Raw genomic sequence first — 12,983 nt, 5'->3', positions numbered from 1 at the left:
AAGACACATGGATTTAACTACATACAAATTTAAACTTTTGAATCCCAAATAAGCACCATAAACAAAGGGCACATGATACATGCAGCATATTTGACAAGAAAAGTTGAATATTCTTGTTCTGTATTCCGGTTCTTACAATTGAAAAAAAAAGTAAAAAAAAAATTATACTCGGATAGAAAACTATGAGCATGAATGTTTAATTCAAAAAAGGACAAAAAGGAGAAGATACAGAATACCCTAGTATTAACAACTACTTGGTGGATGTTCCTTGGCCTTCATTGGAGTAGTCTGAGATGCTTGTTAAAAATGCAGCTTTCTGAGGCTGCCTGGGTGGCTCAGTTGGTTAAACTTCTGACTCTTGATCTCAGCTCAAGTCTTGATCATAGGGTCATGAGTTCAAATCCCATGTTGGGCTCCAAAAAATGCAGTTTCCTGGACCTTACCTTTTACCTAGTGAACCCAAATCTGTGGTGGTGAGGCCCAGCATCTATATAATTAAAAGTCCCAACTGCACCCCGATGTTTATAGCAGCAATGTCCACAATAGCCAAACTGTGGAAGGAGCCTCGGTGCCCATCGAAAGATGAATGGATAAAGAAGATGTGGTTTATGTACACAATGGAATATTCCTCAGCCATTAGAAACGACAAATACCCACCATTTGCTTCAATGTGGATGGAACTGGAGGGTATTATGCTGAGTGAAGTAAGTCAATCGGAGAAGGACAAACAGTGTATGTTCTCATTCATTTGGGGAATATGAATAATAGTGAAAGGGAATATAAGGGAAGGGAGAAGAAATGTGTGGAAAATATCAGAAAGGGAGACAGAACATAAAGACTCCTAACTCTGGGAAACGAACTAGGGGTGATGGAAGGGGAGGAGGGCGGGGGGTGGGGGTGAATGGGTGACGGGCACTGAGGGGGGCACTTGACGGGATGAGCACTGGGTGTTATTCTGTATGTTGGCAAATTGAACACCAATAAAAAATAAATTTATTATTAAAAAAAAGTCCCTGGGAGATTTGTATGTACACTATTTGAGAATCAAGGGCATGAATCAAAACTTTTCTTCTTTCAATCTACTTACCTTTGTCTCAAAAGAAATGCAAGGAAACGGAGCCCAGTTTGAATAGCACTTCACTCCTGGGCTGTGCGTTCTCTTAGGCAAATTCCTTAACCTCCTGGAGGTTTCTCATCAGTATGTTGTAGGTGACAACCACATTGAAGGGCTCATGTAAGGACTAGAGACACTGTGAAGTGCCTGGTCCAGTGCTTGGCATATAATAACTTCCTAATAAAAGATGGTTATTGTTATTTTTACTATTTTGCTATAACTTTTAAACAGCTACAATTCTTTTTTTCGAGGATACATGATCCTTTTCTTCTTCTGTGTCACAGAACTTTATGCATACTTGCCAAAAAATGGGCAACAATCCTGTTTTTTTCTTGTTGTTGTTTTTTTGACAATCCTGTTATAAATTAACTAGTATTCTCCTCCCCACCAAATCTGTTGAAGTCCTAACACCCAGAACCTCAGAATGTGACCTTCTTTGGAAACAGGGTCACATTGCAGATACAACTAGTTGAGATGCAATCATACTGGAGTAGATTGAACCCCCTAATACGACTGGTGTCCTTATAAGAAGAGGGAAATCTGGGCACAGAAGTACCAGATGGAAGATGGTTGTGACGACATGTTACAGAAAACTGCCATGTGACCACAGCAATGCATCTATAAGCCATGGGATGCCAAGGATTGCCAGCAGCCACCAGAAACTGGCAAGAGGCAGGGAAGGATTTTCACCTACAGGTTTCAAAGGGATGATGGCCCTGCTGAGACTCTAATTTGGGAATTCTGGCCTCCAAGACTGTGAGACAATTAATTCCTGTTGTTTTCAGCCATCCATGTTTTGGTATTTTGTTATGGAAGCCCCTAGGAAACTAATACAGACGCAAAAATCCTTCAGTGGATGGACATAAAACAAACTGTGGTACATCTATACAATACAACATGAGCGAATCACAAAGACATTATGCTGAGTGAAAGAAGCAGTCCCCAGAAGTGATATCCTGTATGGTTCCATTTACGTAACATTCTGTTCAAGGCAAATCTACAAGGGCTGAGAACAAACAGCTCAGCGACTGCCAGCATTGGGGTGGGGCTAGAGTTTGACTACAAAGGGGAAGCGTGAGGGAAATTTTTGGAGTCACAGAACTGCTCTGTGTCCTGATTGTGGCTTTGGTTACATGAACCTATGTAGGCGTTAACACTCATAGAACAGTATGTCTAAAGAGAGTTAATTTTATGGTCTGTTAATTTGGGTATTAAAAAAAAGAAAATACACACACACACACACACACACACACACACACACCCAAATAAAAATCTTTTTAAAAACCTAACATGAAATTTCCCATCTGGGTTTCTGCCAGAAAGGCTGCTTTGTGAAGGCTCTGTTACACAGGCCCTTGCATTCTGTGAGCCTGTTCTTCCATCTGTAGAAGGAAGGAATCCATCTAGAACAGGGGTTTTCATAGCGCCGCACCTCCCCCCCCCCCGGAATGTGTCCCTGGGCACTCCTTCTGTGGAAGTAGGGGTGAGGATGAGTTTGGAGAGAAATGGCTTTTGAAAGCCACTGGGCTCTGGACTCCCACATGCACATCTGTCAACTGGAATATTTGTGCTTTAGTCTTACACATTGTCTAAAATCCTCTGGATTAGCCCAGCTGCTCCCAAGCTGGAGCCGGGTACCTGGGGAGTTTGTACAATCCTGGATCCCAGGGCCTGCTCTGGGGCTCACTCATTTGACCCTTTGGCAAGGTACCCCATGGACCTTGGTGGGTTCTGGGACGCTGGCTCTAATGGCTAGCAATTCTAACCAAGGCCTTGGAGGGGGAGGGTGCTGCAATTGAATTTCTCCTTCCAGCAGGGCTGAAGAATATCATTAATAACAAGAGCTGCCCTCTATATGAAGCATTAAACCCTTCATGTGCTAGGGTTCCTGCTAAGGAATCTCATCCCCCACAACCACCCTGTGAGAGTGAAGTTGTCACTGCTTTCACAGGTGAGGCAACAGAGGCTTTGAGGCCCCTAGGTCACAGTGGGAGGAGGTGTCAGAGGTGACAGGGCTATGTCCCTGGCCGGCATGCAGCTCCAGCCTTCCAAGTCAAGACCCATGAGAGGAACCCCTGAGGCCTGGTTGTCAGGCCTGTGTTCTCTCCCAGCATGTGCCCCAGAGAAGAGGATATGATGTCCCTTTTCACAAAGGCTGGTGGAGGTCACCAAGGGTGCCTTGAGACCTTGCCATATAGTACAGCACTCGAAAAAAATCATTTGAATTTTATAGAGTGGAATGGGGTTTTGGAAAATGAGTTTCTTTTTTTGTATATTTTTTATTGGAGTTTTATTTGCCCACGTATAGTATAACACCCAGTGCTCATCCCGTCAAGTGCCCCCCTCAGAGCCCGTCACCCGGTCACCCCATCCCTCCAGCCACCTCCCCTTCCACTACCCCTTGTTTGTTTCCCAGAGTTAGGAGTCTCTCATGTTCTGTCTCCCTCTCTGATATTTCCCACTCATTTTCTCTCCTTTCCCCTTTATTCCCTTTCACTATTTTATATTCCCCAAATGAATGAGACCATATAATGTTTGTCCTTCTCCGATTGAGTTACTTCACTCAGCATAATACCCTCCAGTTCTATCCACGTTGAAGCAAATGGTGGGTATTCGTCATTTCTAATGGCTGAGTAATATTCCATTGTATACATAGACCACATCTTCTTTATCCATTCATCTTTCGATGGACACTGAGGCTCCTTCCACAGTTTGGCTATTGTGGACATTGCTGCTATAAACATTGAGGTGCAGGTGTCTCGGTTGGAAAATGAATTTCCATGCAAATCCAATCTAGAAACCCAGAGTTGGGCCACTGCTGTTGAAGGTAGGGGCAGGGGTGGCCTGAGGCTCCCCTAGGGGTCCCAGAATACCCCAGTTGAAGGCCACTCACCAGAGGTTGGCACTATGAGAAATCCAGGCCATGCCATGATGCTAAGGCTCTGACTTTGGGTTGTGAAGAACCAGGTGGATCCCTCAGGAGGGGTGGGCAGGACTCAGGCCGGGGTTATTCAGCCTAGGGCAGGGCCCAGGATACATGTTCATCCGAGGTGGGCACCACCTTCAGCCCCCCCCACCCCACCCCATCCCCCTCCTCTCTGGCCAGGCTGGGGCAGCCAAGACCCGACGCTCAGGGGATAAGAAACACCATCACCGTTACATTTAATGAATTTTATTCTTTAAAGATAAAACTCACAAGCTAAAAAGTCCAACTGTCCCCCTTTTCTTTTTTTGCTTGCCCTTCTAAAAGGCATCTAGTTTTCTTTCCCAACAAAAGTTTAACGTTAGAGTTCGGTGTTGGTGTAGGATCTGCAGCGGATGTCAGGCGCTGTTCACATCGGCATCATCAAGCGGATCTCTTTCTCGTAGATGTCGGGGATCACGCCTACTGGGGAGTTGATCATGTGTACGGTGTTCTTGCTGAACAGCTTGAACTCGTAATGGATGAGTTGTTCCCAAAAGCCGTTGTTGGGTCTGATGATGGGGCGGCACGACTTGGTCCACGCGTGGGCGTCCAGCAGCGACATGGCGTGGTACTTCATGAGGTAGGCCAGGCAGAGCGCGGCCGAGCGGCTCACCCCAGCAGCACAGTGCAGCAGCGTGCGGCCCTGCTTCATCTCCACGCTGTGGATGTGATCAGCAATCGGGTCGAAGAAGTCGTAGAGTCGTGAGCTTGGAGCATCAGCCACGGGCACCTGTACATATTGGATGTCTTCATAAAAGGTGTTGACCACCTCCACGGAGACGTTGATGACCGTGGTGATGTGGTTGCTGGACAGCATGAGTTTGTTGTTCGCCGCTACGCCGTTGCTGATGTACAGGCTGCTGGTTATCTGGGAGAGGCCATGGATGGACGGCTGCCGGACAGCCTGAGCCGGGAGGAGACACGGAGGTGTTGTCATCAAGGTGGTGGCCAGTGGTCTTTTTCTCCGGAACGGTTCAGGGCATCGCTCTCGCGGGCGAGTTGTGAAGGTGGCAGCTCTGTGAAGTCTCAAGCGAGGGTCTGGGGTACAGAAGACCAGTCACTGGCCACCACCCCCTCCCCGCCCCCAGGCGTCACAATCCCCCTATTGCCCAGCCCGCTTGGTTTCCATGGCAGGGGCAACTTGCCACAGGGAGGATTTGGCCACCAAGCTAGGTCTTCAGAGAAACCCCAGATCTCCTTTTATCTCTCTTCACAGTCGTTCATTTTCTAAGCCCTAATTCTTATCTGCTCGACATTTTAAAACATTTTATTACAAGATATCTAATGTGTGCTTCAATTGTTGGATCACACTGAACACGGTATCTATGAACGCTTCTATTTGATTAGGGAGGAACTGGCCCGGACTTTTTCTACAAAGTAGCAATATCATATTTCAAGCTGGGGAACAGCATTTGGCTCAGACCATATGTTAATCTCTATACAACTGAAGTGAGATATGGGTTTGGCTGCGTTTGGTGGGCTGTCCAGATACTTCTTTTTATTTTTTTAAGATTTTATTTATTTATTCATGAAAGACAGAGAGAGAGAGAGAGAGATCGGGAGAGACACAGGCAGAGGGAGAAGCAACCTCTAGGCAGGGAGCCCCACATAGGACTCGATCCCAGGACCCCGGAACATGCCCTGAGCCAAAGGCAGGCTCTCAACCACTGAGCCACCCAGGTGTCCCTGTCCAGATACTTCTTTGTCGATTGTTGCCATAGAATTATGCTACTGCTTGCAAAACACATCAGAACTGGTTATAAGAATATTGCTAACTCATAAATAGCCCTTGAACTCTCATGAAGTTGGCCTGGGGTGGGCAGTTTGGACTAATTTAGCTGTGTCACCATCCATTTGTGCACATGGCCCAAATGATTTGTCATCTGATTCTACTTCATTACCTGGGAGACAACAGCTCAAATTATCTTGTCTAATTTCTTCAAAAAGAATGTCCACATGCTTTTGTAAATTGCAAGTTATTTTAACGGCCACTGTCTCTCCCCGGTAATGTTAAAAATTCTGGAACAATTCAATGCTACCTCATAATTGAGCTAAAAATAGATATTTAAAATGCTACCTGAGATTTGCATTTCCTCTCAGCTAAGATTTTTGTGGTGTGCTGTGACTATGGCAAGGACAAAATAGACGCCAGCCTGTTTATGAATGGTCAAGGGAATGATAACCTCAAAAGACAACACATTTTTCTTTTTCTTGATTGTCATCATCAGATTATTTTGCATTAATTAAATTGTCAGTCCCCACAAATCTATCTGGAAGAAAACAGAACACAAACATTAAGTAAATATGAACACTTCAACGGGCTAAAATTATTGAAAAGGGTTTAGCCTAACATTTAAGATATGGCCTCATGAGGAGCTTTGTAAATCTGTGGAATGATGTGGAACCCCCGAAAGAGTATTAGAGTCTAGTTAGGCTTCTCAAACTTAATTTTTAAAAAGATTTTATTATGTATTTGAGAGAGAGAGAGAGAGAGCATGAGCAGGGTGAAGGGCAGAGGGAGAAGCAGACTCCCCACTCAGCAGGAATCCCAGGACCCCAGGATCATGACCTGAGCCAAAGGCAGCCGCTTAACTGACTGAGCCACCCAGGCACCCCAGCTTCTTAAACTTTAAAAATGTAGTCAAATTAAACAAAATAATGTCATACACTATTCTTAAGGACAAGCATGATTCATATTAAATAGATGCATTTATTTATTCTTTCAACCAATATTCTGTGATGCCCTTTTTTTCTGAGGGATGTTGGATGTCTTAAAACTCCATAATGGGGCCTTTCCTAGGTGGATGAGGAATTGATGTTTTCTCCTCCTGAATTTGGAAACAGGTGACTTTCAGACTCCCACTTGTCTCTACTTTTCCTTATGTTTTTAAAAAAGAATTTATTTTTAGGTAATCTTTACAGCCAACATGGAACTCGAACACATGACCCCAAGATGAAGAGTCCCATGTTCCCCCAACTGAGCCAGCCAGATGCCCCAACTTTTCCTTATTATTTAGGGAAGAAAATATATAAGGGGCTTCCCAAGGACACACTCACTTCCTGCCACTGGGAAAAGACCCTGGATGTTAAGAACTAGTTACAGTTCAGATCTCTTAATTCAATAGTCAAGGCCCTTTCCAATCTGATCTAAAACTGCCTTTCAAATCTCATTCATTCATTCTCCAAATTTTTATTGAGAATGTATTGTGTGCCTGGCATTTTCACCCACATAAATCTTTAGTTTGGACCAAACAAATCAAATGTTCTTGGCAAATACAAAATATACATTTCTGCTTCCTTACCTTTGCTCACATCATTCCTCTCTCTTGGAAAACCTTTCTTAAAAAGAAAAAAAAAGGAAACCCTTTCTTGCTCCTGTCTGCCTACTGAATCCTATCCAAGCCTCAAGATTTAACTTGATTAATCTAAAAAAAGCATCAGCTGAGCATCCATGTCAGCTACAGTGTCTGGTATGGTTTTAGCATTTGTGTAGATTCAACATGACACACACAGGTCCAAATATCTAGCATTGTGTAGATTCAACACAACTCACACAGGTTCAGATATCAAAGAGCTTATAGTTTGGTCAGAGAGACAGATAATCATAAAAGAGTCCAGAAGAGAGGGGGATTCATTGTCTTATGTGTGTGTGTTCAGGGACTGGAGGCTGTAGAGGTGATATCATAAAAGGCTTCACAGAAAATGTGATCTGGAACAAAACTTTTTGTTCATTTGTTTTTATTATTTATTGTTTATTCTGTCCAAGTTTTTGTCTTGCAAAATTTCAAACCTACAGAAAAGCTGGGAAAATAAAACACTGAGGAGCCATTTACCCTTCACCTACAATTCTTCTATTATTAATACTTCACCACCATGTTCCTTTTTTCTATTTAGATATACAAAAACACATATTTATTTGTTTCCTTGTTTCTTTTTGCTGAACCATGGATTGTTAACTGCAGATTAGCAACACATAATCTGTTCAGCATTGAGCATGTAGCTCTTAAGGGCAAATAGATTCTCTTACATAACCTTATACAATGACCACACTCAGGAAATTTAATATTGACCTAACATTATTATCTGATATGTAATACATATTGAAAATTCACTGATCCTCCCAGCAGGTGGGGTAACTCGTTGTTTTTGTTTTTGTTTTTTTCCATTTTGACCCAGGATGGAATCAAGGATCACACATTGCATTCACTTGTCATGCTTCTTCAGCAACTTTTAATTTTAAACAGTTTCTGAGCCTTTGGTTTGGTATGGCTTGGTTTGGTCTTTCCTGACATTGACATTTTTGAAGAGCCCAGCCCGGTTTTGCAGAGCATCTTCCAAGTTGGATGCGTTTGATCATTCCTTCAGGGTTATATTCAGGTGAAATGTTTTTTGGCAAGAATGCTACCAGAATGTGTCATTCTCGGTATATGGCAGTGGGGCATCGGATATCTGTTTGTCCTGTTGAGGATGATAATTTTGACCACCTGGTTAAGGTGAAATTAGTTAGCTTTCTAATTGTTCAAAGTAATTTTCAGTCTTTGTAATTAATAAGGAATATGTAGGGTGGTGTTGGAGGAAGTCTTCAAGAGGACGTAACTACTGGTTGACCGGCAAGCCGGACCTGGGCAATCAGAGGCTCCTCACCAACTTCCCTGTCCTTGGAATGTGCACTCAGCTTCCTTCCCTGCACTAGAATCTGCCCCCAGGACACAGCTTGAGATAGTAATGTGGTGTTGAGACCATCTGGACAGTATATATGGCCGTACCCAGTTAAGGCCTCTATATAAACCTTTAAGGTTCTGGTGGGTGGGTGCAGAGATCTACTCATCTTGCAGCCCTCTTAGATAAACTTTGTAATTTTCCTTGTTTATTAAAACTGCCACCTACTAATCTGGAGCTATCTGCTTCTTTCTTTGGCCTTTCCTTGCCCTGCGTATATGGGGGCTAGTTTGGTGGGAATATATTTGGAATAGACTTTGAAGGATGAATACGAGTTTTCCTAGCAGACAAGAAGGGGAGCACATTCTAGACAGAAAGAGAAGTATATGTAAAGGCACAAAGGTGTGAAATGGTGTCCGGAGGAGAGGAAACACCTCAGAATTACTAGAACATACAGAGCATGGCAGGAGAAGTGGCAGGTGGGTGATCAATGATACATCTATTGCCGACTCTCTTCTGACATGGAAACTGGATCAAATCCAAATATAGTTCATCTCCTCAAGTATACACATGGGCCAGGTCACAGAAGAGAACGGAATATGGAACTTCCTCCCAATTAGTATCAGGAGACTGGTGTTTTTGAGGGTGGACAGTGAAGACAAGAGGCTGAGAATGTAGGTAATATGTTTACACTAAAGGGCAGTGGTAGTAAGAAAACCTAAAGGAGCATGGGATGAGGGCACAGGAGAGTTAGCTAAAAGGAGTTGCGTGCTATGTTGTCTGATGGACAGGTAGTCCGGGCGGGTGCCCAGCAGCAGGCCCTAAGGCAGAGGTGGGAGTTGGCCTCCCTGAGTCCCCAGCACAGAGCTGTTCTGTGTTAATTCCATTTCCTAGTGCAGCTGAGTCATCTGCACTGCTATCTTCAGCCAGCAGCCAGGCAGCTCCCTAGGACTTGCTGTTGGCCTCAGTCTGGTCCTCACTTTCTGGAGTTAGGGGATATGATGGATATGAATATGCAAGTCTTTCACATCCTCCAGTCCAGAATGCAGGTAATATGAGAAAATGATTGTGACTTATTCATTAGGTGAAAAAAAAATCCAATTTATAAAAAAGTGGGTACTTTTTCATGAAAGTGAAATACACACGTATGTATATTTATCATGTATATCTATCATATATATTAGATGTCATTTATGAATTCTATTTGTGGAAATATTAGGTATCTAAAGCAGTCCTGGGTGTATAGTAAGAATTCAATAAACATCAGATATTCTTTAGTATTATATTTGAGTGAGGGGGGTGATTATCCTTTTCTTTTTTAGCTCGTCTACATTCTTTCAGTTTCCTAAAATAACCTGAGCCCTTCTTATAATGAGGAAAAAAAGAATCAAAATGTATTTTAATGTCATCAACATATCCCTCTTTCTGTGGCCTATAAAATTCGCAAAGATGAGAAACTGATAGTATTCCATGGTGACAAGATTCAGAGAAATGGGCACTTTCTTAAATTTCTGGAGTTGGAGATGGGAGAGAGAACAACGGGCAAACCACACAGTGGTGAGAATGTAGAACAATGGAAACTCTCACCATGCTGGTGGCAGGGAAGGTGATATGACTGCTCTAGAGACCAATTTGGCAATACCCCATAAAGCTAAGGATGTACATACCCTGTGCCCCAGCAATTTCACCCCAGGTAGGAACTCTTGCTTATGTACACCAGAAGATGTTTATAACGATATTTATTGCAATTTGTTTATAATGGTGAAAGAATGGAGACATAATGTGAACCAAGGACATGAAAATCTGACGGCATGGCATATAATGAACACTATACAAACAGCCATAAAAAACAAGTGAACTTGAGCTACATGTTTAAACCTGGATAAGCCTCAAAAGTATAATGCTGTACAAAAAGAGCAAGTTGCAGGAGAAATGTGCAATGTGCAGTTTAAAACAGAACAGTACCATGTACTATGTATGCATGTACATACCTTTACACACATGCATATGCATATATATATATACACTTATGATATATATATATATATATATATATATATATATATATAGTAAAAGTGAAAAATATGTATGGGACTCAGAAATACCAAATTGAGGGTAGTGATTCCTTCAGGGGAAGAATAGGATCTGGAAGGGCTAGATAAGGCATTTCAGTATGTTTTAATATTTTATTTCATTAAGAAAATAGATCTGAAGCAAATACGGCAAAATGTTAAAGTCTGACAAACTGGATCCTGGGTACCTAGGTATTTATCATCATATCCAGCAGACTTTAGGATTGCCTAAAATATTTCATCATAAAAATGATGGAGGAAAAAGGCACATGTGCTTTGAACTAGCAATTTCCCTGCTGGTAATTTATTTATTTGTCCTAAGGAAATCCTCACAAATGTGTGCAGAGATTTACCCACCAATATGTTCATTGGAAGAATTACTTACAATATCAAAACTGGAGAAAACCTAATCTAGCAATAAGAATTTATTTAACTAGATTAGGAAGCCTCCATAAGGTATAATATAATTCAACTCTTAAAATGATAACCTAGAAGAATATTTATTGATATGGAGAAATTTCATACTCTTTTGTTAATAAAAAATACTATACAAATCTCAATTTAGAAAACAAAATAATACCTATTTATATATGTAGGTAAATTTGTGAATGGAGAAAAGCAAAGAAAGATATACACAAAAATATCCACAGTCATTACCTCTGAGCAATGTTACTACAGATGCTTTTTATTTTCCGGATTTCCCCAAAATTTATATAATAAGTATGTAACAGTTTTATAATTAGAAAGACTATATGTTTTAAAAAGAGACTAGTAAAAAGGTTTCTGTGAGTGATAGGACAGAATGGGGCAAAAAGTGGCAGCTGCAGGATAAAAGAAGAAGAGACAAAATGAAGAGTGATTTAGAAGGTGTAATTAACAAGATTTTCTAACACATTAGGAGGGAAGGGGAAAGGAGCAGCATGATGACGACTCGCTGTTTTCCGAGTTGGGCAACTGAGTAGCTAAGGCTACCATTCCCTGAAACAAGAAACGCCCGAGGATGATCAGATTCTGCCTGAAAGATAAGCAAGGAGTAGAGTTTGGACCTGGATGAGCTTGAGAGGCCCCAGCCCTTTGTAGCAGATAGTGTGAGGTTCCCATCCTGCCTCTACTCCCTCCTGTCTACTCCCCAGTAGAAGCCCAGATGTTCAGGTACCCACTGCTCTCCACAAAATCATATGCTTCATATGCTGCCATTCACAGTTTCTGGAGTGGCAAGGAGAACGGATTCTGAGAAATCTAAACCATTCCTCTTGCCCAGGACGGGTTTAGGTATGGGGAACTTACCGAACTCTGGCAAATGATGTGCAAGGGAAGTCTCCAGGGGGTTTCTGGGAAAGGTTTCCTGGCTCCTAAGAAAGAGACAGTGGTACTAGCAACTCCCTTTTCTTCCTCAGAATAGTCATTTCTGGCTGTAATATCCAGATCTCTGCAGCCGTCTTGCAGCCAAGGGGGACTGCAATCTGAGGGCAAAGCCAACATCCTAAAGATAGGAGAGTGATGAGGTGGAAAGAACTTGGGTCTTTGATGGTGCTGTCAGGATTCTTTATTGACCAGCCCCAGAGCCTGCCTACCTCTAGACTTTTTATTATGTAGGATAATAAACTCTCTTATTGTGTAAGCATTTTGAGTAAGAATTTTGTCACTCACAGCATTCATCTGAAGTAGTATAGTCAATCCTATGGAGATGTCCATCGCTAGAACAAAGGCTTTTGCAAGGAAGACTTGCCTAACTTGAAAAGTAGCAGAGCCTAGATCCTACTGAAAACCTCAGACAAGTTGTTTGGTTGATTTAAATTGTCTTGAAATTGTAAACATAGTATAAAATATTATATGTTATATCTCATTTAAATAAGGGCATGTTTATTCTTTATTATTTTTTTAAAGATTTTGTTTATTTGATAGAGAGAAAAACACAAGAAGAGGGAGAGGCAGAGGGAGAAGCAGACTCCTTGTTGAGCAGGGAACTGGATGCAGAGCCCAATTCCAAGACCCTGGGATCACAACCCCAGCCGAAGGCAGACACTCAACAGATTGAGCCACCCAGGTGCCCCTGTTTATTTTTTTTTAAAGATTTTATTTATTTGAGAGAGAGAGAGCACACACATGAGTGGGGGGAGGGGCAGAGGGAGAGGGAGAAACAAACTCCTCCCTGAGCAGGGATCCCAACGTG

The 12,983-nt window shown here is 42.3% G+C and overlaps 1 protein-coding gene across 1 annotated transcript; it reads right to left on the bottom strand.

The window, feature by feature from the left end:
• Positions 1-4,446: 4,446 nt before the first annotated feature.
• DUSP21 (dual specificity phosphatase 21) lies at positions 4,447-12,505 on the bottom strand. Its single transcript, XM_055338017.1, has 4 exons — positions 12,385-12,505; positions 12,098-12,273; positions 11,702-11,825; positions 4,447-5,117 (listed from the first exon to the last, which is right to left on the bottom strand). Exons 1-4 carry the CDS (start codon positions 12,503-12,505, stop codon positions 4,447-4,449), a joined length of 1,092 nt encoding a protein of 363 aa, XP_055193992.1.
• Positions 12,506-12,983: the final 478 nt, after the last annotated feature.

The sequence above is a fragment of the Nyctereutes procyonoides genome, unplaced genomic scaffold (genome assembly GCF_905146905.1).
Source record: "Nyctereutes procyonoides isolate TBG_1078 unplaced genomic scaffold, NYPRO_anot_genome, whole genome shotgun sequence".
NCBI lineage: Eukaryota > Metazoa > Chordata > Mammalia > Carnivora > Canidae > Nyctereutes > Nyctereutes procyonoides.
The sequence above is the reverse complement of the archived record's forward strand: the minus strand, read 5'-3'. Positions and strand labels throughout refer to the sequence as shown.

Bases quoted from the DNA above. Each gene is read 5' to 3' on its own strand.
- DUSP21 (XM_055338017.1), bottom strand. From the start codon at position 12,505: ATGGACATCTCCATAGGATTGACTATACTACTTCAGATGAATGCTGTG. The intron at 12,274-12,384 runs GTAGGCAGGCTC...CTTTGCCCTCAG, and splicing joins ACATAATAAAAAGTCTAGAG to ATTGCAGTCCCCCTTGGCTG. The intron at 5,118-11,701 runs GTTAGAAAATCT...TCTGTACCCCAG, and splicing joins TTCCCCTTCCCTCCTAATGT to ACCCTCGCTTGAGACTTCAC.